We start from the raw sequence: 25,814 nt of genomic DNA on the forward strand, positions 1-25,814 counted from the left end.
TCTGGTTAGATGTGTTTATTGTTGTTTAATCACAGAATGGTCTGGGTTGGAAAGGATAATCTAGTTCTGCCCCTTCTGTGGGCAGAAAAACCTTGCACTAGACCAGGTTGCTCAAAGCCCCATCCAACCTTGATCACTTCCAGGGATGGGGCATCCACAGCTTCTCTGGGCAAACTGTTCCAGTGTCTTGGTGCCCACACAGTAAAGAATTTATTCCTAAGATCAAATCTAAACCTACCCTCTTTCAGTATGAAACCACTACCTCTTGTCCTTGTAAAAAGTCCCTCTCCACCTTTCATGGAGGCCCCCTTTGGGTACTGGAAGGTGCTGTAATGTGCTCTCTGGGGCTTCCTCTTCTCCAGGCTGAGCAGCCCCAACTCTCCGCCTGTCTTCATAGGAGAGACACTCCCTGATTGTCTTCATAGCCCTTCTCTGGACTCGCTCCATGTACTTCTTATGTTGGGAACCCCAGAGCTGGATGCAGCATTCCAGGTGGGCTCTCACCAGAGCAGAGTAGAGGGGCAGAATCCCCTCTCTCTCCCTGCTGGCCACCCTGCTTTTGATGGAGTCCAGGATATGATTGGCTTTCTGGGCTGCCAGCTCATGTCCAGCCTCTCATCTACCAGCACCACCAAGTCCTTCTCAGGACTGATCTCCATTCTCTGCCGAGCCTGTACTTGTGCTTGGGATTGCCCGGATCTAGGTGCAGGTTTTGCACTTTTCCTTGTTGAACTTCATGAAGTTTGCACAGGTCCACCTCTCAAGCGTGTCCAGATCCCTTGGAATGACATCCATTCCCTTCAGCATGGTCACTGCACCACACAGCTTTGTCTCATTGGCAGACTTGCTGGTGGTGCCCTCAATCCCACTGTCCACATCACTAGCAAAGGTGTTACCCAGCACCTGTCCCAATACCAACCCCTGAGGAATGGTGCTCCTCACTGGTCTTCACTTGAATATTGAGTTGTTCCCAACAGCTTAAGAGTGCAACCACCTAGCCAATTCCTTGTCCACTTGTTCCATCTGTCAAATCAGTGTATCTCCTGTTCAGAGACAAGGATGTCCTACATTAGTGTCAAAGGCTTTGTACAAGTCCAGGTGGGTGATGTCAGTTACTCTTCCATCCTGCACCAACACTCTATCTGTGTGCAAAATCACCAAATTTGTTAGGCATGATTTACCTGTAGTGAAACTGTGTTGTCTGTCATCAGTCACCTCCCTGTCTTCCATGTCCCTTAGCACAGTTTCCAAGAGGATCTGCTCTGTGATCTTGCCGGGCACTGAGGTGAGACTGACTGGCCTGTAGTTTCCCATGTCTTCCTTTTCTTGCCTTTGTTGTAATGGGGGTTACGTTTCTCCTTTTTCCATCTGTGGGAACTTCACTGAACTGGAACAATTTCTGAAATGTAATGGTTAATGGTTTAGCCTGAGATTCCCTCAGGACTCGTAGATGCATCTCAACAGGTCCCAGGGACTTGTGCACCTTCAGTTCCTGAGATGGGCTCCAACCTCTTCTGCAGTGGGCACCTTAATTAAAGGTATAAATGAAAATAGGGTTGTTTTTTTTTTACATAAAGTCCTCATTATTCTTAAGACAACAGTATGACATACAATGTGTACTTGTCATGCAACTTCATTTTTCTGTAACAGAATCATCAACTTTGGGATTCATTATTTTTTTCAGAAAGGAATGCTGTTCTGTCCCTTATATTATTGTATGAAATCCTATCATTTTTAGTAAGACTACAAACTCTAGGTTTCAAATTTTTTTTTGCTAAATTTTATCGACTGATAGTTCAAGTTAAGTAGGTTGTCACTTTCCATTTCTGTATCTAACCATGTAATCTTCTTGGTAGCTAATACTGTCTTTTCTGATCCAAGTAACTTTCTTTGGGGAGGAATGTAGTGTTTATAATGGATGCTTACTAAAGACTGAATGTCTGTTCTATAAACTATATTATGATTATGTTATTGTGTATCCTAAAAAAAAGATGATTTCTGGGAATAGCCTGCTGAATGAGGCTCTAATGTTCATTTAAATCAGTCTATTTGAATTGAGATAATTGTCTGTAGTTCATGAACTAAATAACAGGTACCGGTTTCTTATTAATTTAGCTTGCTTCAGGTGACCACTTTGAGAGAGGAAACCATCTGCCCTAAAGCTTTGTTGTGTGTTTGTCATTTTATGATCTTATTACCTTTTAGGCAACATATCCTCTTAATCTCATTATATTGTGATACACTAGCATCTGTATACATTAGCAGCTCTTCCTCTAGCTGATGCTTGAAATCCTTTTTTCTTCTAGTTAGTCCACTGCTAGTTTTTTTCCAGTTTTCAGAGGTCCTTCTTTGAATAATAGCAGTATAATCTTTGGTTTTCCTGTTTCTCCAGCTCATCTTGAAGATTTCCATCCATAGGAAAGTGTGTTTGATTACTATTTCTTAATTAGCTCAAATTGGTCAGTGAAGAACTTAAATGGATTCTAAATAATAATCACTGTCCCTAGAACTAAAACAAACAAAAAATCCTTTCTCGTAGCAGAGTTTTGTGAATTCAAATGGTGTATCCTAGAAGTAGTTCCCAAAGAACTGTCCTAAAGAAATATCACCAGCAGTCCAAAGCTCATTTAAAAAAAAGACCCTGAAAACCAAAAAGCCAAAATCCTCTTAATTTGAAATAATTTCAAGATAAAGATTGAAAGTTTCACCTTTCATAGATAGGATTCTCTGTGAAGGAGCCATTGCCTCCATAAAATACTTTTTTTTTTTTTTTTTTTAGAGCAGAGTAGGTTAATTTTTCATCAGCATAACTTGTAGGAATCAATGTGAAAGAGAGGGATTAGCAAAAACCTAACAGAACTTTCCAGTGCATTTTTGTGGGCTGCGCCTTAGTGTTGCCCATAGGTGGGCCGTCTGTTGCACACTTGTAACATTCTGTGAAGTACTCATTTTCTGCATGCCCACCCTATCTCATAAAGAGCACAGAATTTCTGCCAGCAACTGGAGCCAACATTTCTTTCACGTACTGGAACCTGTGAGGCATAGAACTCTACAGCATAAAAAGAACTCTGTAGCTTATTCCTGCTTTCTTCTTACCCTGTGTGATTGTATCAGGATAGCATGTGATCAGTAAATGAGATGTTGTGGGGTTGGCAGAGAAATTCAGATAGAATCAAATTGTCTAGAGGGCACTGAGAAAAGTGGCAGGAGTGGGCAGTGAGAGTGGAGGAGTGAGCACAAGAAGAGTGTTGGCAAGGAAATTGGAAACATGGAAATGAGTGAAGGAGAAATGATCATGAAAGAGCCTCATATGGCTGGCAGATGTGTGATGAAGTAATGGGCTAAATATAGAATTATCATGCTAGTATGTGTTTACTCAGTGTTCAGATGAGAAGGTAGGGATAGGAATAGAATATTAAGTACGTTGTTCTATCTATATGAAGATTAATAATTGTTCTTCAGATGCAGTATATTTATGGCAATATTATGTGTTGATCAAATCAGAGCCAGGTTGACTTTGTTAACTTTGCTGTATTTAAAAAAATCAAACAATCTTTTTTTTTTACTTTGATTTCCTACTCTGTTTTTCTTGTTGTCAAAGCATAGTGATTTTGTCTTTTGAAATACTGGGTGAAAACAATTTTATAATTTTGTTTTTCTGCCTTGTGTCAGGGAGGAACTCAAATTTAGATTTGAATACTGCCTGTTTCCTCAATACGTAATACAACATTTGTTTCAACAGCAGTACAGAATGAAGTCTGGTGGAAATGTAAAAATGTCTTTTCTACATGTAATTTAAAGACGTGGTATTATCTATTGTGTTTACTTTTCCTACAAATAATGGATTTAATTTAAAAACTATATGAAATTGCTTTGAAAACTTTGAATGCACTGTGTTTTACTTGTTACTTTCTGTTTTAACTTTCTGTGAACTTTTTGAAGGACTGCCACTGCTTTAGTACAGATGAAAAATTATAGCCTTGCCAGACATTATGTACTGTAAAAGCTTAAATATCAGCTAGACTTGAGACAGGTTGTATGTACATGCCTCTTTATGTTGGTTTCTATTCAAATAATAGTACTTCTGAGCCTTCTTCAGTCCACCATTGACTTGCTCAGAAATTCCATTATGGGTCCCGCAGGAAAAGGCTGTCTTCTCCATGGCTTTATAGAGAAAAAATGAATTCAATTTAAGTTTTCTTAAACTGTTTCAAGTTCACAAGTAATGAATTAAAAATATTGTAATTAAAATGCAATTTTAAGGGTCAAACTAAATTTTAAATAAACAATATTTTAAAATAAAACCAGTTTTTTACAGCAAGATAACTTGCTTTAAGTACTGTTGAGATGAATATACCTGCAGTCTGCATCTACTTTTTTTTTTTTTTTATTTTAGCTGTGTTTGTAATGCAGGGCATAGTACACCAGAACCCCCCAATACGCTTAGTTTGATTTCAAGTACTCTACATCTACCAATGATTTTTACATAATTTTGAAGCTAACCTTTCAAATATAATGTAAAATTACTCAGCTTGAATTTTCTAATAATATTTGCCTTTCATTTCAGAGCAGAGCAGAAGAGATGATTTGGAAGCTTTGGGTCATATGTTTATGTATTTTCTCAGAGGAAGTCTTCCATGGCAAGGTTTAAAGGTAGTGGGATTTGATATCTTCCTCTGTCCTATTTTCAGATCATCAGCTTTTATTGACATGTTTGTTTTTTTCTTTTTGAATGTTTGTCTGCAGGCTGTATAACTTCAGATGCTTGTTTTGTTCTTGTATCATAGGCTGATACATTAAAAGAACGTTACCAAAAAATTGGAGACACAAAACGAGCAACCCCTATAGAAGTATTGTGTGAAAACTTCCCAGGTAATGTCTACTATTTATAAAAATGTTCTTATTGATTTATAAAACAAAACTGGGATAAGTAATTGCTTAATATCTGGCTTTAAAAATAAATAAAATAATGCTTCCAAATACATGTATTATGTACTATGGTGATAAATCACAGAATTGGTCAGGTTGGAAGGGACCACAGTGGGACACCTGGTCCAACCTCCCTGTTCAAGCAGGGTCATCCTAGAGCATGTGGCATGGGATTGTGTCCAGATGGTTCTTGAATATCTCCAGTGAGGGAGACTCCGCAATCTGTTCCAGTGCTTGGTCACCTCTCAGTAAAGCAGTTCTTCCTCATTTTTAGGAGGAACTTCCTCTCCATCAGTTTCACCCCTTTACCTCTTTTGCTATTGCTTGGCACCACTGAGAAGAGCCTGGTTCCATCCTCTTGGCACCCTCCCCCTTCAGACATTTACACACATTAATTAGGTCCCCTCTCAGTCCTCTCGTGTCAAGGCGGAACAGGCCCAGCCTTTCCTTCTAAAAGGGCCACTCCTCCCAGCTTTATGTCATCAGTGAACTTGCTGAGGAGGCATCTACCCCTTCATCCAGGCCATTGATGGATAAGTTAAACAATACTGGGCCCAGAAAGAAGAATTATCCTTTTGGAGCAGCAGCAAGCTAATGCTGTTTTTCTTAAAATGTAGATTCTTCTAAAGGAAACAAAAAAATATTATATGTATGCTTACAGTGATCAACTAGTCTGCATTTTTATGTTCACACATAAAATTTTGCAAACCCTTTAAGCTCAAATATTTTTAATATGTTTTTAATAATAATATGTTTTTAATACAGTGTCATACCCCTGTTAAAACCAAGCTGAATTGGAAGCAGCTTGAACTAATATTTAAATTAACTTGCAAGTTTTGGGTGTCACTTCTAGCTCTCCGTAAGTGCAAGGAGAATCAATGAGGTATTGGAAAACTGGAGAAGCAAATATGACATTTTTTAAAAGTTGGACTAAAGTGTTCAGAACAGGGGATATACGTAAAATGGACATGATTTTGCCAAAATATAAATAAACACCTTGAAAGGTAATAACAGTATCACTGATAGGAAAAATAGATTTGCTGAGAATAGCTCATGACAGACTGATTTTGTTTCCTCTTATGAAAGGAAATCCTGTCCACAGCAGGCCTTGTGGACAGGAGCAGATACTTTGTCATATACCCCTTTCTTTACTTTTCCTTAGTCTTGTCTCTGTGAAATAAATTGAGGGGGGAAAAGAAGTAGAGGCATTTCTTTCCCCACTTTTTTGACGTACTGTGCATTAGAATTGGAAGGTTGAATGGAAGAACTAAACAGGTAATGCAAAGGGAAAATTAGTGAGGGATCACTTGGTAGGATATGTTTAGAATATGGCAGTTTATCTCAAAGAGCATTATTACTATTAAGTAACTTTTCTTTCTGGTAATTCACAGATTCGTAGTGAACAACTGTTCAGGTTTTAGGGTGAGAAATGCTTTAAAATGAAATAATTTTTTTTTTGGTTCCATTAAAAGAGGTAATGAGAATTACGTATATTTCTTATTTATATAGAGGAAATGGCTACATACCTACGTTATGTAAGAAGGTTAGATTTTTTTGAAAAGCCAGACTATGACTACTTAAGAAAGCTCTTCACAGACTTACTTGATCGGAAAGGCTATATGTTTGATTATGAATATGACTGGATTGGAAAACAGCTGGTGAGTACAGTTAAGCTGTTAGTAATATAATGGCCATTTTATGTGATCAGTTTTGAGTCAGTGGTTCAGAATTGAGTTTCAGGAGATGTGCACCTCAAGGCTGTCATTAGAATTGTTAACAGCTGCTATTACAAACCCATTTTCAGATGCATTTTCTAACATTATCTTTTGGCTTGAGTGTTTCATATTCTTTCTCTTTCCAGACATACTCTCAGTATCTAAGTATATCTCTGCTCAATCCAAAATGGGGTTGCATAAAGAATTACTTTAACCCTTTAGTCAGGTTTCATCAGAATGTTCTAACTGCTAACTGAAGAAAGTATCAGCCTAAAGTCTTTCAGAATATTAATTTATAATAATACTTAGAATTGCTACTTCAATTATGTAATTCTTAGTTTGCTTTTTTCCTTTTTGATGTTAAGTGTAAATATCTAGTGAAACTTCTTATTTAATTTGATGATTTTGTGTTATTGGAAACTGTCAGATTCAAAGACTATTTTCTTTTACAAACCAGTAACTTTTGATGAGACTTAGAAATTTGGGGGTTTTACCAGTAGCTTCGTATTATTTATATTTGTAGCCTACTCCAGTGGGTTCAGTACATTCAGACCCTGCAATGTCTTCAAACAGAGAAGCATATCAACACAGAGACAGAATGCAACAATCCAAAAATCAGGTAAACTACTCTTATAAAATTATCAACATTAGTATGTTTTTGTCTAATGATGTGTGCTATGTTATTGATTTTATTAGAGCTCCAAAATAAAATTGACACCAGGTTTTCTCTGTTTTGACTTGGATTTAAGTAGATCCTTGTTAAAGTTTACAGATCTAGAAATACATTAAAATGTCCTAAAAATTTGCTTGTTTGAAGCTATGATATAATGTAGCTTACATTAGTAGTGCATTTTCTCTCTGATACTTCTTTAATCACTGTCACTTTCCATATACCATGTCATCTATTTGGGTTCATTTTGGTAACGTGTATGTACAAGATTTTTGCTTTTTTTTTAAACCAGGCTAATGACCAAGGTGGTAAAAATTTTAGAAATTCAGAGTTCTGTCCATTTACCTTAGCAAAGTTAGAAGGTTGCATTGGTGTACCTTTTCTTACTACGAATTTTGAGTTTTAGCTGCTTCACCTCTCTATGAAAATGTATGTGTAGTCATGTGTAAGTATGTTGATAATGCAGAAGTGCAATCTATACAGGAATTAAGTGTATAGTGCTTCTGTGCCTTTAAAAAAACCCCAATAATAATTAATGCACAAATTTTTTATTTTCGTAATTTTTTTTCTTCTTTTGCATAAATTCCTAATGCATTCAAAAATGGTAGTCAACAGACCATAGGGCAGCTTGGGACTCACAACAAGCCAATCCACATCATTTGAGGGCTCACCTGGCAGCTGACAGACATGGTGGCTCGGTACAGGTATTTTCTGCTTCTTTGCATGACTTAAATTAGTTGTTTTCTGGTACATAATACTGGTATCCTGTAGTGTATGACATAATTCACATTTTCATATTAAAACTACTTTCCAGTAATGCTCAGAATGTTACTCCTTGGTTCACAGTTGTCAAACTGAAATTAAAACAGGTGTAGAAACTATGGAACTTTTTGTTTGTGGAGTTTTTCCTGCACGTTTCTTAGTGAAAGTCTAAAACAATTGAACTGTCTTTTTAATGGAATGTGCACTTAAAATAGTGCAAGCAACTGAAGTTTACACTTTTGATGTGTTAGTTATATTAGCAACTAAAATGCACTATTGACTGAATTCAGTATTATTCAAGCCATGTCAAACAGTGCTGCAGTCTTGCCAGTGTGATAATTCCATGTCTTCTTTAAAGCTTTGGAACTCAATTAAAACTTAACATCCTCTAAATTTTGCTGCTTTAGAAACAACTGTCATGTGTCATGTAAGAAAATCTAGTAATGATAATTATAACTATGTATCAAGAAAAGTTTCAAAGTTTTGTGCTTCTCATTAATAAATCTTTTAAAAGCTTTATGGTATATTTAACTTGATTTGCAGTAGTTCTCTCAATAACATCAGTTTTAAAGGAAATAATTCATCTTTTGAGAACAGTATAGTCATGTGGAATCAAAGTTGGATTTGGAGTTGTCTTCTAAAATTATTACTTTTTAATTTTTTTTTTTAATATTAGAAAGAAAACATATTTAATGTGTTAAGTTACAGTCAGTAGAACTTTGAAATTGTATGTCATATCACTTGTTTGATAATTGTAGCACTTAAGAAACCTTTTATTCTTTGTCAGATAAAATGCAACAATTGCAAGAGATATGCTTAATACCCTTTGGGGATGGGGAGGACATTTTCTAGGAAATAACAGTAATATGCCTTACTGTTAATATAATGGGGGGGGTTTCTCAAAGGATTTTTAGATATTTGCTTTCATGTTTTCCAGTCCAAGTGACAAGTGTGTACATGCTTGAGTTGGATCCTTTTTTTTAAAGTCTGCTGTCCAAGGAGATAGATGGGAATAATTAAACAGGTGCTCCTGGGAAAGAAGTGTGATGGAGAATGCCATGTGAAAGCTCTACCAATGCTAGAGTTGGGGCCTATTTAACTTGTGAAAAAATCATACATTATTTCATTTACTTTGTGTAAGAAAAGAGAAGAAAATAAGAGTTCTTGCAAATGCCTTTGCATACTGTCACCTGTTCTTTGCAATAGTCAGGATTGCTAAGTTGTATTGTGCATGCTTTCCATCCAGAAAGGGACATATACCTGTCTTTTTATTTCTTGATGTACCCTACCCTTACTTGAGTAAACTAAAGACAAAGGCTTCAGTTTTTGATCAACCACTGTTATGAAACCTTGAGTGCGATCCCTGAGGATCTCTTTAGAAAAATTCATTTTGAATTTAGATCATGGAGCAGAAATCCTGAATTATTAGGACTGCAGACAAAGTTGACTACAATATTAATTGGATAGCATTACTTTATATGGATTAATGCAGGCTGTAGTTGTGGTTAGTTATGTAATTATGCATAGGAAGTTCCACATGAACAAGAGGAAGACTTTCTTTACTATGAGGGTGGCCAGGCACTGGAAGAGGCTGCCCAGACAGGTTGTGAAGTCTCCTTCCCTGGAGACGTTCAAAAGCTGTCTGGATACAGTCATGAGTAACGTGCTCCAGGAGACCCTCCTTGAGCATGGGGGTTGGACCAGATGACATCACTAGTGGTCCCTTCCAACTGTAACCATTCTGTGCTTCCTTTGGACCCAAAAACCCCCTTGGACAAGTTGAGCAAATTTTTTTTACCCTTACATCGTCAGCAATGCTCCTGTCTTATTTAGCAAGTACTTCTGATGCACTTTCCACTGTGCTTATCACTATTACAACTGGATATTTCACAAGAAGCAATGAAATTTATCTGCACAGTAAGATACCTGGTGAAGTGGTTGGGATCATACTGTTTCTCCTTCCAAGTAAATTTGGACAATGATGACAATAAATATTAAGATACTTGTTAAAAAAAACAAAAAAACAAAAAAACCAAAACCAAACAAAAAAAAACAACCCACAAACCGAAACTACTAACCTAGAGTGTTTGGTTCAAAATGCCTGACCCACCATCTTATTGTTAAAGTACAATTCCTATTTATTTCTGTCACTGAATGTGAAGTGCTTCTGTCATGCGCAGTGATATGAAACTAAGCTTAAACCACCTTGTTGAAACTACACCGACTTACCTGTCATCATAGAAATAAAGCCCAGTCTCCCACAATTCCTTCAATTATGTTGACTAAAATGTAACTAATTAGATCCTGCAATCTCAGACATCTTTTGTTTTGTTACAGGGCAGCAGTTTTTCTTGTCAGTGGTTGCTATTTTAGTCAAACATGAAAAAGAAGAGAACTCAGCCTAATGTAGGCATATGGCATGGAAAATGCCTTAAGTGTAGCAGACTTCTGACGCTCTGTACTTACTTAGAAAAGGAACCACAAAGCAAACCTCAATAGGCTAGGCTCTTAGTTCTGGCTATAAATAGATAAGATACAACTGCTGCATTAAGAGGAGAGCTTGGAAGGGTGAGGGGAATAATATTATGATAGTGGCTTTTCTTCCTGCTCCTTTTGTCTACATTAATCTCTGACCATCAGGCAGCAGCTGGTAATAATCTTGGACTGTGGACTACTGTTGGTCTCTGCAGCTGATTAATTTTTTGGCAGTGTTTTTGTGTTCTAAAAATCAGATACCATTTATACTCTTCAGTCTAGCAAATGTCTTAGTTCTCCCTTCTTCTAGTGAGTACGCTTTTGAGATACAAATGAATCAGGCCATACAAAGATGGAAACTAAGGAGCATAAATACACTAAAGAAGCAGAGACAGGGTTAGATTGATTGGTATCAGGAAAGTGTTTTGTGCCTTCCCTTAAGACTCTGAAGAGACATGAGGGAGATGAGCAAACCTGATCCACTGAGGTGCTTTGCTTAGTCCACTCACTGAGTGTGTCATGTAAATGTCAGTTCCACTAATAGATATGAAAGGAAAATGACAAGAGCATGGGGATACCAGAATGAAACCTGGCAAAGAAACTATTACTGAAATAAAAAGAATTATGGAATTAAAAAATCTATTTTTTTTTTTTTTAAGATTTAGGAGTTAACAAATGTGAGTCTGGCACTGGCATAATTTCAAGTCTTTCTGGTGATTTCAGGTAGTAAGCTCAACAAATGGAGAACTCAACACAGATGACCCAACTGCAGGCCGTTCAAATGCACCCATCACAGCTCCTGCAGAAGTAGAAGTAATGGATGAAACAAAGTATGTCCTTGTTTTTGTATTCTTTGGATCTCGTGGGCTCAGCTGCTTCAATATTTTTCTCATATAGTTATTAAAGAAATATTATCTAAACTAATAGCCACTGGTGAGGGACAAAACTCCAGTGCTCTGTCTAGTTTTGTCTTTAAATTTTTAAGTAAAAGACTTTCTATAGCTTGTACTTTTAGGCTAAGACTTTAATAACACATCTTGCTATGCTAGAGAAGTGCATGCATTTTTGATATTTCAACTAATTTTGAAATATTTAGGACAATCTTCTGACTACCAACAGCTATGTGTGCAAGATGTGAAATTCTTTCTCTGTGTGGTATTCTGATTCTCTTTTTTTCCTTACTCTCCTTCTGTGTAGCTGCCAGAAAGTGTTGAACATGTGGTGAGTTATACAGCATAAGCAGGCAGAAATAGCCCCAGAAGCTTTGTTCTTATTATTGGGTTTAAAACTAATATCAGGGAACTTTAAAATAAAATGTCCATTTGAAAATCACAAAACACGTTTTAATTCCGTGAAAAAATTGTTTTTACAAGTAGCTGCCTTCAGGAGCTATTCTGCCAGCTTCAAATACTGCTTGCTTTTAAGTTGTGTAGTCTGTGATGTACTTTATTTCAAACTTTTTAATGGGCACTAGAATATTTTTTCCTACTTACTATTTTGTTTTAAAGGGGAAAACATTTTTTTCAGATGTTGTAGCTTTCAGCCAGTATTTTAACATCTAGAAAATAACTAATAAATAATAAATGCTAGCCAATGTTTGAACTTTGCCATTTGTCTCTGTAAATGAAATATTTACCAGAGTATTAGTCTTTAACAACCTGCTAACTAATCACTAAAACATAACTTCAGGGTTCCTTAAAATTACAGTGTAATGAAAGGGAGAAATATTAATGTCAGTTAACGTGGGATGGACAACTAATGTTTATGCATTTGAGTAGTAAACTCAAACTTGCAAAATAGTACAGAAAAATATTCTTGACAGCTAAGGCAATATAACTTACAACATGTTTTATTTTATAATTGTACCTGGAATAGCATTTTATAAGGATATGTACCCTAGTTTATTGTCAAATAGGGGCACTCAAATATGAAGGATACATTAGTAACAGAGCAATCCAGCGGCATTCCTTAATATCAGTTAGTGTTGTAGGGACTGTTTTCCTAACTTTTAGAAAAGGGGAAATTTTTGAAAAGCCAGATTTTGAGGTTCTGGTGTGTAAGGTTTATGTGCATGTGTAGTTAATATTGTCGTGAGTGGAGGTGTCTGTTGTGCCACATTTCTGCACCAGTTTTCTGTAATGACTGAAAAGAACTAAGTTCTTAATCTACCATCTTTGTAGAGTACTGTATTATTATTTTACTGTCAAGAATACAGTTTTCTTATATATATTTAAACCAAAAAAGTTCCCAAAGAGCAAGGATGTTAGTAGGCTGTTCATGGATAAATTCCCTGTCCTCTCCCTTTGAATAAGCACAGTGACAACCTTCCTTATGCTCAGTTCATGTACACACAGGAAATGATTAAATTTCTCGTGTTTTGAATAGTGCTTAGCACAGTTCAACCCATGTTTAGTTATCAACTTTACTTAGTTATGTGCAGAAAGTTAAAAGAATTCATAGTAGCTAGGATGCTCAGCTGCTGTAGAAGTATAGAAATTTATTTTCTCTGATGTAAATGTGTGATGGACAAATATACTGTCCTTGACCTCTTTTGCTTAGTCTTTACTGATTTTGTTACAGATGAGATAACTAGTCTCAATATCCTACTCTTTAGATAAATCTTCTTTTATTCAAGTATGAAAGTCAAATTAGTTTTCTAGCACTGTCTATTTAAACTGCAGTTTCCTCAATCCCTGGAGTTTTTTTAGGGGATAGAAGTTGTTTTATATTTTGGCAGTAATACACGTGTGCCCCTCATCCACACCTGCTCCCCAGCATTGCTAATAAGCATCAATGCATAAGTATACATATTTTTTCAGAAACAATGCTTTAGAAGGTTTAAGTAATTTTACATTTTAACATAATAGTTACAATCTTAATATCAAAAAGTATTGTGAGACATTTAAACATGCATTTATAGATTTTTACACTGCTGAAGAATGTAAGGAAATGCAATAATCACTGTCTTTCGTGTCTGTGATATGAACATTTTTGGTGTTAAGGAGACGTTGTTTTCCAAAAAGACTCACTTTGTGCCTCTTTCATAATCTTTTCTCCTTCTGAAAATATGAACAAAGCTAACCTCTCTTGCTGATGTCTTCTATTTATAACACAAATATAATTTAACTGAATATTAGCTCTTCTGTCGCCATTTCAGTGGAATATTTTTCAGTACTCAGTATATTCAAGATTTTTTTTCCATTGATTTATTTTGTTGTTTTGGGACATTTTTTCAACACTTTCACTCTTTGATAAATATTTCTGTACTCTCAGTATATATTCTAAATCTTATGTCATTTTCATGGTGTTGCTGTGCAGCAAACATGAGCAGTAGGTGTCAGGTTTTTGGCATTTTGCTGACTTGGTTTTGTTTTTTGGGTGTTGGTGATTTTTTGTTGTTGTTGATGGTTTATTTTTTTGTTTGGGTTTTTAAAAAAGTAGCTTTCAACCCTACTTCAGTTGTTACTTACTGGAGTTGTAAACCAAGGAGAAAACTAACCTGATCACTGTTCTGCCCTGACATTTGCTGACCAATCAGCCTCTCTTTCTTTTACTCTTTGCTAGAACAGTTGCTTCTATGAGATGTGTGATTTGCATAACCAAAAGGCTCTGCCATGGGAAGACAGAGAAGGGCAAACAGGAAACCATCTGTCCTTTTTTCATCTTGCATCCTCTTTGACACTGTAAACACTTGTTACTAATCCTGCAGTAAAGTGCTGCCACGTGGTAGATGGCAAATATAAAAACACAGCTATCTAAACACAAATTAAGTTGCTTTAGCATGTTGAGTGAAGGGACTGTTCAAATGGTAGAAGGAAGGATCTTTAGCAGGAAAAAAGTTTTAAGAAGGATGTTTTAAGAAGGACAAGAAATATTCATTACATGCTGAGATTGCTACCTTAGATAATATCTCAAAGGTCACTTTAGATTGTACAGGAAAAGTTTAGTGGTTTTTGAGTTTTATAGATTGCTATTATACTGCCTACTCTAGAAATGTTTTATAAACTACAGGTAAAGAGGTTAGTGGTCATTAAATGATTTATGTAAAAAGAAAAAATCCTTTCCTAGAATTAGAGATTTTTAAAACTTTTTAAAACTTATTTATTCTTACGTATTTTGCATGTATATTGAATGATATATTTGTAGCCTAATACTGTTTAATAATGCTCCATTCTGTAGCTTTAAATATGGCTACAAGCATATTGTATTATATATAAATGGTAATAACACCCTCTAGTGACAGTATCCTTAGGAACATATCTACATTTCTTTTATGAATTATACTAGTTGAGAGACTATGCACTATGGATCTCTAGTTTCAGAGTTATGTTTCTGTCATAAAATTTATTATCAGGCAATGCAGTCTGACCTTTCTTATTCCCATGTAAAGGTGCATATATGCCTTGGAAGATCTAGCACTTCTAGACTTAAAAAGACACATTTCGGTGTACTTCAGTTCACATTTCCAAGAGAGTCCTGTGTTTTACAGTTCTCCATGGAATTTACATTCCTTTAACCTTTTTAGATATATTACATATTAATAAGGGATTTATTTTCCTGCACCAAGCAAGAGTCTTCAGCATTTAGTGCTTTGCCCTGAAACTGAAATACTTGAATAGTTCTTATAATTAAAAAAAACCCCAGCTGTTCATAGAAATGATGCTCTTTGTAGTAGTATCATTCAAACTCCAGAAGACCAGGATTAAAAAAACAGTGATTTATGTTGGTTAAAGATAGAATTCTTGAATTCTCATTGCATAGTGCCATTCTTCTCTGGTTGAAAGAGAAGCAGCAAACTAAGTGGGCTACGCAGAAGGAATAAAGGACAGTATGAGATTTGCAGCAAGGAATGGTTAAAATTTTTTGATAAGGAACCAAGAAAACCTCAAGTGTCCTTGAACTACACAGGATACAAGCAATCTGAAACATTTAAGAAGTGTGATCTACTTGAGAGGTGCTGCGTATAAACAAAATTTAGTTGAAGAGTGAAGAGTTAAATTCTAGATTGTCTTTCTAGAATATAAATTCTCTGCCACACTTTCATCTTCCTGCAGTTACTTATGTAACCTGGGTTCTGATATGCTAAAATTATGAATCAAGACAAAATTTTTCTGTAGGCATTCCTTGAGGCCTCATAATCTCAAACAAGTATAAAAGTGATTTACCATCACAGTTCAGGGTAGGATTTCCTCATTTACAGACTCATAGGATAATTCATGTTGAAAGGGAGGGAGCACTGTAAAATGCTTTTTTTTTTTTGGTGGTATATACATATATAAAATTCTTGTGAAAAGATTGGGGTCAAAGAAAGATTAAACTGAATTGGCATCTATACATCTACGAGTAAATTCAAACCTATAAGATAATGGGTGTTAGCAGGTATAGGCAGATATTGAAAAAAAAGGCTTAGTAGTAATGGGGGAATTACAGTTACAGTCAGTGTAGCCTTCAAACCCAATTCTGTCTTTTCTTTTACAAGTACTTTAAAGTTAGTAAATACATTATGATACTTCTGCTAGCTGTAAAAATACTTACCTATGTAGTTTCCCCTACTGAATTTTAATTTTGGGCTTCCTCTTCATCAATAACCAATGTTTTTTTCTACTGAAAGTTATGTAACTCTCAGAGCAGTTCTGGTCTGCCTCTGCCCACTGCTACTTTTTCAGTGACTGAGCGACAGGGTGCCTTGGATATTTTGAGAAGGTAACTTCTGTCTCCCCTTACTTTAGATGTTGTTCTCACCCCCTGTAGAACCTTATTTTTAGACCCTTGTTCTCCCTGATTTTCAAATGCTTTCCCCATTTCCCATATTCCAAACTAAATTGTCTGTATTTCTTTTGAATTTTAGTGATATAAAATGCTTGGTGAACTTAAGGATTTACTGATAGGCTGTTGATGGAGTACATTTATACTTTCACTTCTGTTGTACTTCATAGTTTAAGACCCTTTGGTGTATAGCACTGCAAGTGAGAATTCAGTAACCAAACCACAGAACTCCATGAGGCAAGCTCTGTTAGGTAGACAGCTTGCATGTTCACTTTTGATTGCACAGTGTGAATGCTTTAGTAAATGGAAGCTTTACTTTTAAAGGTGGTGTTCAGGAGTTGGGAGTTGCCTAAAATAAGGCTAACAGTGCTTTCAGATGAATTAATTTTCTTTGTGTTCTTTGTTGCTTTCCTCTTCAGTTTATTTTCAGAAGTACTTTCTGGACTTCTGCAGTCCTCTGTATTATCTGTCCGTAGCTCCCTCCAGTTCTTTTTCATTTTGTAGTATTCTTTCAGGTACTTTCAGATGGTCTCTGTTTGCTAAGTAAAATTCACAGTATTTATCAATAAAGCAGAATAAAGAATGTCAGTGTACTTAATACTTAAGCTGTGATTTTTCACTGTAGTAGTGTTATCACAGCACTGGATGAGGACATTAATTTTATGTTGTTCATGAATATTTTGTTCCAAAAAATTTTGGGGAATAGCCTTGGGGAAGGTTTTTCCAAGTTCTGGTTGACAAAGGAAGCTCAAGTTTTCTTGTATTAGCAACAGTAGTGTCTCAAGTGCACAGTTTAGGTGATACAATCTTAAGTGCAAGCTTCTACTTGGAATATTACCAGTTAAAGAGTACTCAGGTAATGGAGTGTCCTTTACTCTTACAAACACATTTTAAGTCAACCTATAGTGCCTGTGCTTTTGATACTCTCATCAATACTCTAAACTTAGTAGCTATTTCTATCATAGCTTTTTTCATTTGATACTTTTTTTTCCAAAAAAAGATGGAATGTGTAAAAAATATCTCTACTTCAGTTTCTTTCACTAATAAATCAATCATCTGCAGTAGTGTGTTCTTTTTGGTGCTGGCTATGCCTGAACTATGTACTTAAGTGAAACATACAGTAATCAGTTTAGTTTTGCTGTTTCTTTTTATATCATATGTAATTTGTGTCACACTTGCAGGTGCTGCTGTTTATTCAAGCGGAGGAAAAGGAAAACCATTCAGCGCAACAAATGAACATGGGAAAATGCTTACTTGTTCACCTGTTGTCTTGTGATCTTAAAAAAAAACAGCAACAAAACCCAAAGCAAAAACCTCCATAGTAAACACATTTTCCAAGGACTCCGTGAGAAACAGTGTCATGCCTGTGTGCTTTGATTTGGTTCTTCTGCATTGAACTTTTGTTTCTTTAATTCATCTATTCTGAAAGCTTTAAAATATTGTCGAATAGGAGTGGTTCTTTGACCGTCAACATATGGACCAACGATGTGATAGAAATGAACAGTATCTTGAGCAAAAGTGAACTTGAGAAGTATTTCTTCTTTTCTAAGAAGTAGCAGCTGTGTCTTAGATGAAGACAGATGTCATAAATCTGTTATTTGAGTTTGTAGCAGTGTATCAAAAGCAGTTCTCTTCAAAAATGCAGAAGAAAAATATGAATGCACAACCATATTGAAAAACAATAAAATCTTAAGATTTATTTTATGACACCTGCATTGTTTTTCTTCTTTTGTCCCAGTATTACTGTTGATATTGTAGCCAAATGGTCACTGTGTAGAGATACTGGGGAGGCTGATTCAGTTGTTGACAGTTATCTAAATGCTGGAGATAATAATGAACAGAAAGTATTTCCAGTAGCCTCTTGGTTTGAAAGTCTGCTTTTGTTATGCTTACAATGAAAATTACAGTACAGTAGAAATTACAAGAGCATTTGTACAAAGAATACAGAAGTTTGTATTATTTAAGCTGTGCTTCTAATAATGTTAGCAAAATTGAATTACCTTCAAAAGAGATCTACAGAGCAATTATAAAAGAAGAAATGTGATTCTGATTAAAGCGTAATCAGTATTAAAGCCTGTATGCTCACTAAGGTAACTGATGATTGACATCATCTTTAATTTGAAAATATAGATGTGCCATGAAAAGTTAGAGATGTATTTGTAAATTATTTTGCTCTTTAATTTAGAAAACAAATGCAATGGAAGTGAGTTAGACTTCTCTCTATACCAGCCCATAGCACCCAAAATTTCCCATGATTGTTTTCTTGGAAGTTGCTTGTCTTGCAGTGTAAGATAGGATGGCAAGGATGTGTCAGGTACTTCTCTACAGTCCCATGAAGTGCTTGCAATATGAGCAAACCAACAGTTCTGTAGACAAGACAGCCCATTTTGCATTTTCTTTTTCAGAAAATATATGCTTCTTTTAAAGCCATAATGACAGTTATGCTTTTGTCATGTTTAGCTACCAGTTATTAAAGAAAAAGTGTGAAAGATGGAAGTGACTAGACAGATTTATTGACCAAAACTCAGATTATTTCCATTTTTTTATAATTCTTCTAGCCATTTTTTTCTATCCACACATGTCTTTTGGCATACTAATTTATTTTTAACCTGTTTTGTGGTAGCATTTAAAATGTATATTAAAATAAATGCACACTTTTGAATTAATCATTGCATTTACAAGAATTTTAATTGTATTTTGTAATTTATTTATCCTTAAAAGCCAAAAGTGTATTTTATTGTTTGGATTGTGTGCTTATATGTATACTTTGATCTTCATTGTTATTTGTGTTCATGATCTGAAGTGTTTGTTTTAGAAAACCTGAACTTGGTCTACAAAAAGACACGGTATAACAGGTCATAAGGTTTCCACTCCAATAGTCTGTGTTATTGATTATTTCAAACTCATGAAGTTAGTTCTTTGTCTTTATTTGAGCTGAAAAGTAGGTTACTTGACCATTCTCATATGAAAACATCCTTCTTTGTAGCACTTGACCAAATTTTTAGCTTTGTACATGTGGTATGTACACCTGATGAGTTTTATTCTCAGAGGTTTTTGATCTGTACAGTGTTTGTATGATCTGAACTCCATACACATAACAAAGTGTGAATAGTATGGACTTAAAATGGTCAAATATATAAAAACTGTTTATTTGCTGAAACGACTAGTATCTAGGCACTTGCTTTTCAGCAATTTTTTTAAGTGCTTGACTTAAATGCTGAAGAAGGTTTTCTTTTAGTGGAGCAGTCAGCACTGGCATAGGTGTGCCAATATGATTTGTATTTATATCCTGTTATTTTTCCTGTCTAAACTAATGAAGTAAATGTTGGTTGGATGTCTAAAGATGAAATACATCCCTATTTAAATGTAAGACAAAAAATAAAGATAGTTTTATAAAATTTGCCTTTTTTCCCCCCCTTTCCTACAGTCCTAGATGAAATAATGATAGCTCTTATTTTAAGAATTGCTGAACAGATTTTATCTTTTTGCGTGGCAAGGACTTTGAAAGCATGATACTCATAATGCTACCTTGACCTACAGTTATAGTTATGTTTGTTTAGTTAAGAGGTGTTACTGTTACATGCTTTAATAGATCTGATAATAGCAATAGAATGAAGAGACTTCAATGCACTCATTTGAAATCTACTCAAAGATAAAGTCTATGCTGGTCTCTACCACCTGGAATAAGACCTGAAGAGGTCTGGGAAATTCATTAAAAGAAGGTGTTTTGGATTAGAAGAGACCCTTAAATAACATCTAGTCCAAACACAAAACACCACCACTGCCCTCCAGTATATGGAGGGTATGGAGATCTTTCACTGCATTTCAAAGCCCTATCCCACCTGATTTTGGATGTTTCCAAGGATGGGGCATCCACAACTTCTTTAAGCAACCGGGTCCAGTGTCTCACCAGCCCCATGTAAAAAGTATCATCCTTACATCCAATCTAAATTTACCCTCTTTCAGTTTAATCTGTAATTTCTTGTTCTGTCACTACAGGCCTTGATAAAAAGCATCTCTCCATGTTTCTTATGTAAATATTGAAAGGCCAAAATAAGGTAGTACTAGAATCTCCTTTTCTGCAGGCTGAACAACCCCAACTCTCTCAGCCTTTCCTCATAGGAGAGGTGTTCTCATCCTCTCATCATTTTTATTGTCTTCTCTGCACTTTCTTTGAGTGGTTCAAGTGTTTCTCGTGCGCAGGACCCCAGGGTTGGATGCAGCACTCCAGATGGGGTCTTAGCAGAGTAGAGTGGAAGGGCAGAGAATCCTCTCCCTTGCCCTGCTGGCCACACTGCCTTTGACACAGCCCAGGATACGGTTGGCTTTCTGTGCACGTTGTAAGCGCATGTTGCTGATCTCATTTTTCATCCACCAGTATCTCCAAGTCCTTCTCCTCTACTCTTAAACCCTTCATCCCCCAGTCTGTAGTGATACTGGAGATTGCCCTGAGCCGGGAGCAGGATGTTGAACTTGTCTATATTGTCCTTCAGAAAGTTTGCATGGGCCTACTCCAGAAGCCTTTCAAAGTCCTAAAGCACATATTGACTTTTGATAAAGGTGCTAAGCACACTGAGTAGGAAAGGTGTACTCCTAGGTCTGTTTTTGTAACTAGAGGTGATCTCATGGGTGAAGTGATGACTGGTGGCTGTCTTGGCCACAGTGATCATGAAATTGTTGAGTTTAATTGTTAAGAACTGTACAAAAGTAATGGCTACCACTGAGAACTACTACAGGAGGTTGGTTGATATATTTGCTTTAATTAAGTTCTTCATGCAACCATAACCATCTAGAAGGGATATTGAGGAACAAGGTTTTGGGAGAACATCTCTTCTCTGAACCATCTTTCCTGCAAGCCTGGAGATAATTTTCATCCTTTATAAATGCTAAACATGACAAGGTGTTCTTTTGTCCTGTCCTTGAGGTCAGGATAAGATGAATCTGCTGACTCATCTGCAGCAGAAGCAGATCATGATCCTGCTCTCCTCACCACCAAGCTTAGACTGCAGCCCTACCTGTCACTCAAAAGTAACTGTGGCTGTGCTAGCCTACCCAGAAGTTTTAGGTGTCCAGGGAATTAGACTTAGAAGATTGACATCTTTCAAAATTATTATTTTACAAGTAAGTGGGACATTTCTTTATCTGAGAACTATGAGGAGAGTGTGTCTTGCTGATGGAAAGTATTTCCACCTACTGAAAGTTAAAGTCTGAGGCTGAAATCAAAGCAGAGACACTATGGCTGTATTGGCTTTGTGTGGCAAGGTTTTGGAAGTAGAGGGGCTACAGGGGTGGTTTCTGTGAGAAGCTGTAAGAAGCTTCCCACATGTCCAACAGAAGCAATGCAGCCATCTCCAGGACAGACCCACCACTGGCCAAGGCCAAGCCCATCAGAGTCAGCAGTAGTGCTGCTGAAATAACAAACTTAAGAAGAGGAAGGAGTTACTGTGTGGGAGCAATTGCTACCAGAGAAGGAAGGAGTGAGAATATGTGGGACAAACAGCACTACAGACACCAAGGTCAGTGAAGAAGGAGGTGGGGAGGTGCCCCAGGCACCAGAGAAGAGATTCTCCTGCAGCCCGTGGTGCTGCCCATTGTGAGGTAGCTGTGCCCCTGCAGCTCGTGGAGGTCCATGGTGCAACAGAGATTCACCTGCAGCTGATGGAGGACCCTACACTGGAGCTGGCAGATGCCCAAAGGAGGCTTTGACTCCATGTGAAGTCCATGCTGAACCAGGGTTGTGGTAGGACTTGTGTCCCAGTGGAGAGAGAAGCCCATGCTGGAGCAGGTTTGCTGGCAGGACTTGTTAGTCCATGGGGAGCCCATGCTGGAGCACTTAATGAAGAACTGCAGCCCATGGAAGCACTCACGTTGGGGAAGTTCAGGGAGGACTTTCTCCCATGGAAGGGACCCTACGCTGGAGCAGATAAAGAGTGTGAGGAGCTCCCCCCCCCACAGAGGAAGGAGAGGCAAGAGACAATGTGTGATGAACTGACCACAGTCCCCATTTTCTGTCCCCCTGGGGTGGAGGAGGTAGAGAAATCAGCAGTGAAGCTGAGCCTAGGAAAGAAGGGAGAGATGGGGGCAAGGTGGTTTAAGTACATTTTGTACCACTTGTACAGACATAAAACTCGCATTACTGCTGAATTAGTTTTTGCATGGTGTACTTCCTTTTTTTTTTTCCCTATGGGTTTTTTTTGGTTGGTTGGTTGGTTGGTTTTGATTTTAAACAGATTTCCTGCTACGGGTGCTAAAATACTGTATTTCACTTGTGCTGCAATGCTGCCACTTAGAGTGAACATTTGAAAGTTCTTACTATATGTGCTTTGTAACTGAAATCATTATTTTTAAATAAAATATGCTTGAGAAATATCACTAGGAATTGAATAAGTGCTTCAGAAAATGCTTTGTTTTGTAGCTAAAATCTGTTACTTAAAAAACCCTAAACAAACAACATGCACACAAGCCCAACTCAATGACTCATCTTGTGTTAAATATATTAAACTATTTTAAATGTTGATGCACTAGGAAAGTTCAATAGGTGGCTAATCTAACTGGTCTTCAAAAAAGACTTTACCTTTGTTTTTTAAGAACTATCCTATAAATATTTTTATGATTTACAAATTGTTGATATTATATTGTTTTAAATAATAACGTAGAGCATTTTCTATACAAAAAGGCATGGAAACATACTTACAGAGCACAAATGATATCTGCATATTTCTAAATGCATTTATCTAATTAAAGGAAAAGCAACTGATATTTCTGACTAGAAAAATGCATTCAAATTTTCAGTAGCTGTCTTTTCATGACAGCAATATCTAATGTTCTGAGCCTTCCAATAACTTTGGAAGTTGAATGTACAAATGTGTAATGCAGAAATTAGCACAGTAGCTATAGTTACTGTGTACTGATGATCAGCTAGGAACTGAAAAACTAGTGTGCAGATGAAACTGAATTAAAAATCAACCACATCTTTCATCATGGAACTACAACTGTGCAGCTATTGATCTGGTTTAATAAGAACATGAAGCTTAACAGCTTATAGATCTCTTTGGGATCTTTTCCTTCCATACTCCAAAAATGTAAGATTTTGCCAATGGGATAAGAATACATTAATAAAGCTCAGGCACAGACAGGCCTGAGCCTCACTGCTTTGGTCCAATTTGGTTTTTTGGGTTTTTTTTTTGTTTTGGTTTTTTTTTTTTTTTAAGTGTATTACTCAGTAAGTTTTGAGTCTGTGTATTTGATATTTTTTCCCCTATATGGCAGGGTGGTGCCATATACATAAACTATTTGCTGACCTAAAAGAAAGAAAAGGGAGTTGGGGAAAAAAAGCAATTTCCATAAACATTCTCCTATAGATGATTTTCTTGATGATAATAATTTTAAAATGTGTGCCACAACTGAAAAACATGAAGCATCACATTTCCTTTCATGTCAAGCTGGTATGACCTTCTTTGTTGGGAATAACAGGAAGTATTATTTTTACAGTACATATGCTACACTTTCAGCTCAGTAGTTGTGGAGCAGAAAACTTAGCATGAATAAATACAGATATAAATTGTCAGGTCACATTTCAGTGAGAGTTCATGTTAGGCAGTAATAAAAATGGAAGAGCTTACCATGAAATAAAATCATAATGTAAAGATCAAACCTGCCTATGAGAGTCTTTTAAGAAAAGATGTTGGACTGAAAAGATTACAATTTTGTTTTAAAAGACAGTAACATGATACAGCAAAACTAGGGCACTTCTGATGGATAAATGTGTTATGAATTAGGACCTGATTTAGTAGAAAAATGGCATCTACTTCCGTGTGGATGATCTTACTGTGCAAGAAAAACTGTCTTTTTAAACATGAGTATTGCTCTTCGATCAAAATAAAACAAAAGCATAGTTAAATAATCAGCTGTTATAATTTTTAAGTTTGGGATACTCATGCACTGAATTTTATGGTTGCTGAAGTGATTTACATTCAAACATTCCAATTTAGCAATTTTATGGACATCACTGATACTGTGCTAGTTTGTACCTTTCCTTCAGTAAGCACACTAATGTAAGAGCAGTGTAGCAGTGAGACATCATAACCCAGGAGAGAAGGTTCAGAGCTAAAAGCACAAAATCAGTTCAAATGGAAACTCAGCAGATCACTTCTAGTCAGTGTGTCATGTGAAGATACAAAGTTGACTCAATAGCTGTGAAGCTTTTAATGAAGTGTATTTAAACTAAGATGGCTTATCAGAATCCACAAGCAGTCTCAGCATAGACAGGTGATTGTAAGGACATTTTTAATGACTTTTTATGATTTTTTTCAAATGTAGTTTTTCCAAATATACTTAATTCAAATTAAGAGTGAAAACAGATAAGGTTTTTAAAGTCACTGTACAAGAACAGCCATGCTGCAGCAGACAGACTGTGTACTGAGCAGAGTAGTCTGTCACTAGTAGTGTTTATCATCAGATACCTAAGAAAGAATATGAGAAAATGAAAGATTGTATTAATACTTCTCCCAGTACTCGTCTCTCTCAGCATTACAGAGTTCAGGAACTTTCTCAGTCAGAAGCACTATTTATCAGTTTAATAACCTCAGTAAATTTTGGTTTTTGTTCCATTAACTTGTCTGATTGCTTGGTCGATGTATTGAGAAAACTTTTTAAATATAATTTTGGTCATCTAAAAAATGCATCCCCTATTTTCTTTTAAACAACAGTGTAAATTTAAACTGTAGTTAGAGAAAATGCTGTTAACTACCATTATGCAGATATGTTTGTAACTAATCCTAACTTTTTTTTCTTTTTGTCTGTCTTCAAGATGCTATTTTCCCTTAGGCTTTCACTTCTATTTCAGTATTCATTTTAGCCTGTGTATTCATTGACACAAGGCCTTGTCCTGCCTTTACCTGCAGTGTGAAGTACCGTGCTACAGCACTAATATTTACAGAGGAAATACTATCTTCTGAGGCTATATGTACAAAATCTCAGTAATAACAGAGAATACAAGTTTTTTGCCCCCTACCTTAACATCATAACTTACAGTCTGTGAACTGTTTACTACAACATTAGGCATGTGAAAGCAAACTTCTGCAATCATGATAGCTGACTTCAGTAAACCTAGTCTGCTAAATTAGAGCAATTTGCTACTTTAAGTTTCTGGTTGTAATACTCTAGAGACCACCTAGTAATAATGTAGCTTCATAAATGTTGTATTGGCTGCTTGCTTATTATGTCTTTACCATTGACTATGTATGATCCTTCCATGGATAATGCCTGGTAACAGTCTGGCTGATGATGAGTTAAATTTGCAGGTATGCAAAATAGTTGATTTGGGCCATCCCCTTTCTTAAAGGGGAAGATACACTTCAGTGCAAGCTGTCCACTCAGAAATGATGCACAAAGATACGCATCACTGAGATCACTTAGATAATCTGCTGTTTCTCAGGCAAACTAAGTAAATAAAACAGCTCTTTCCTCCAATAACTTCTCTGGTAGAAAAGCAGATG

The 25,814-nt window shown here is 36.3% G+C and overlaps 1 protein-coding gene across 10 annotated transcripts in view; it reads left to right on the forward strand.

Annotated features, from left to right (window-relative positions):
• Nucleotides 1-18,026, forward strand: part of CSNK1G3 (casein kinase 1 gamma 3) — a 64,756-nt gene extending 46,730 nt beyond the window's left edge. For 7 of the 10 annotated variants that reach the window (XM_018086071.2, XM_018086075.1, XM_018086069.3 and 4 more), the window contains 9 exons: nt 4,568-4,653; nt 4,788-4,872; nt 6,439-6,587; nt 7,168-7,263; nt 7,923-8,018; nt 11,275-11,381; nt 11,749-11,772; nt 16,163-16,254; nt 17,499-18,022. In XM_018086071.2, the coding sequence (XP_017941560.1) occupies nt 4,568-4,653; nt 4,788-4,872; nt 6,439-6,587; nt 7,168-7,263; nt 7,923-8,018; nt 11,275-11,381; nt 11,749-11,772; nt 16,163-16,220 (701 nt within the window). In that variant the 3' untranslated portion in view covers nt 16,221-16,254; nt 17,499-18,022. Of the gene's footprint in view, nt 1-4,567; nt 4,654-4,787; nt 4,873-6,438; nt 6,588-7,167; nt 7,264-7,922; nt 8,019-11,274; nt 11,382-11,748; nt 11,773-16,162; nt 16,255-17,498 lie in introns of all 10 variants that reach the window. The other 3 variants (XM_018086073.3, XM_008923281.4, XM_008923282.4) reach the window with 3 other exon arrangements.
• The last annotated feature ends 7,788 nt before the right edge of the window (nt 18,027-25,814 follow it).

Source organism: Manacus vitellinus, unplaced genomic scaffold, assembly GCF_001715985.3.
Source record: "Manacus vitellinus isolate BGI_N305 unplaced genomic scaffold, ASM171598v3 scaffold_9_pilon, whole genome shotgun sequence".
NCBI lineage: Eukaryota > Metazoa > Chordata > Aves > Passeriformes > Pipridae > Manacus > Manacus vitellinus.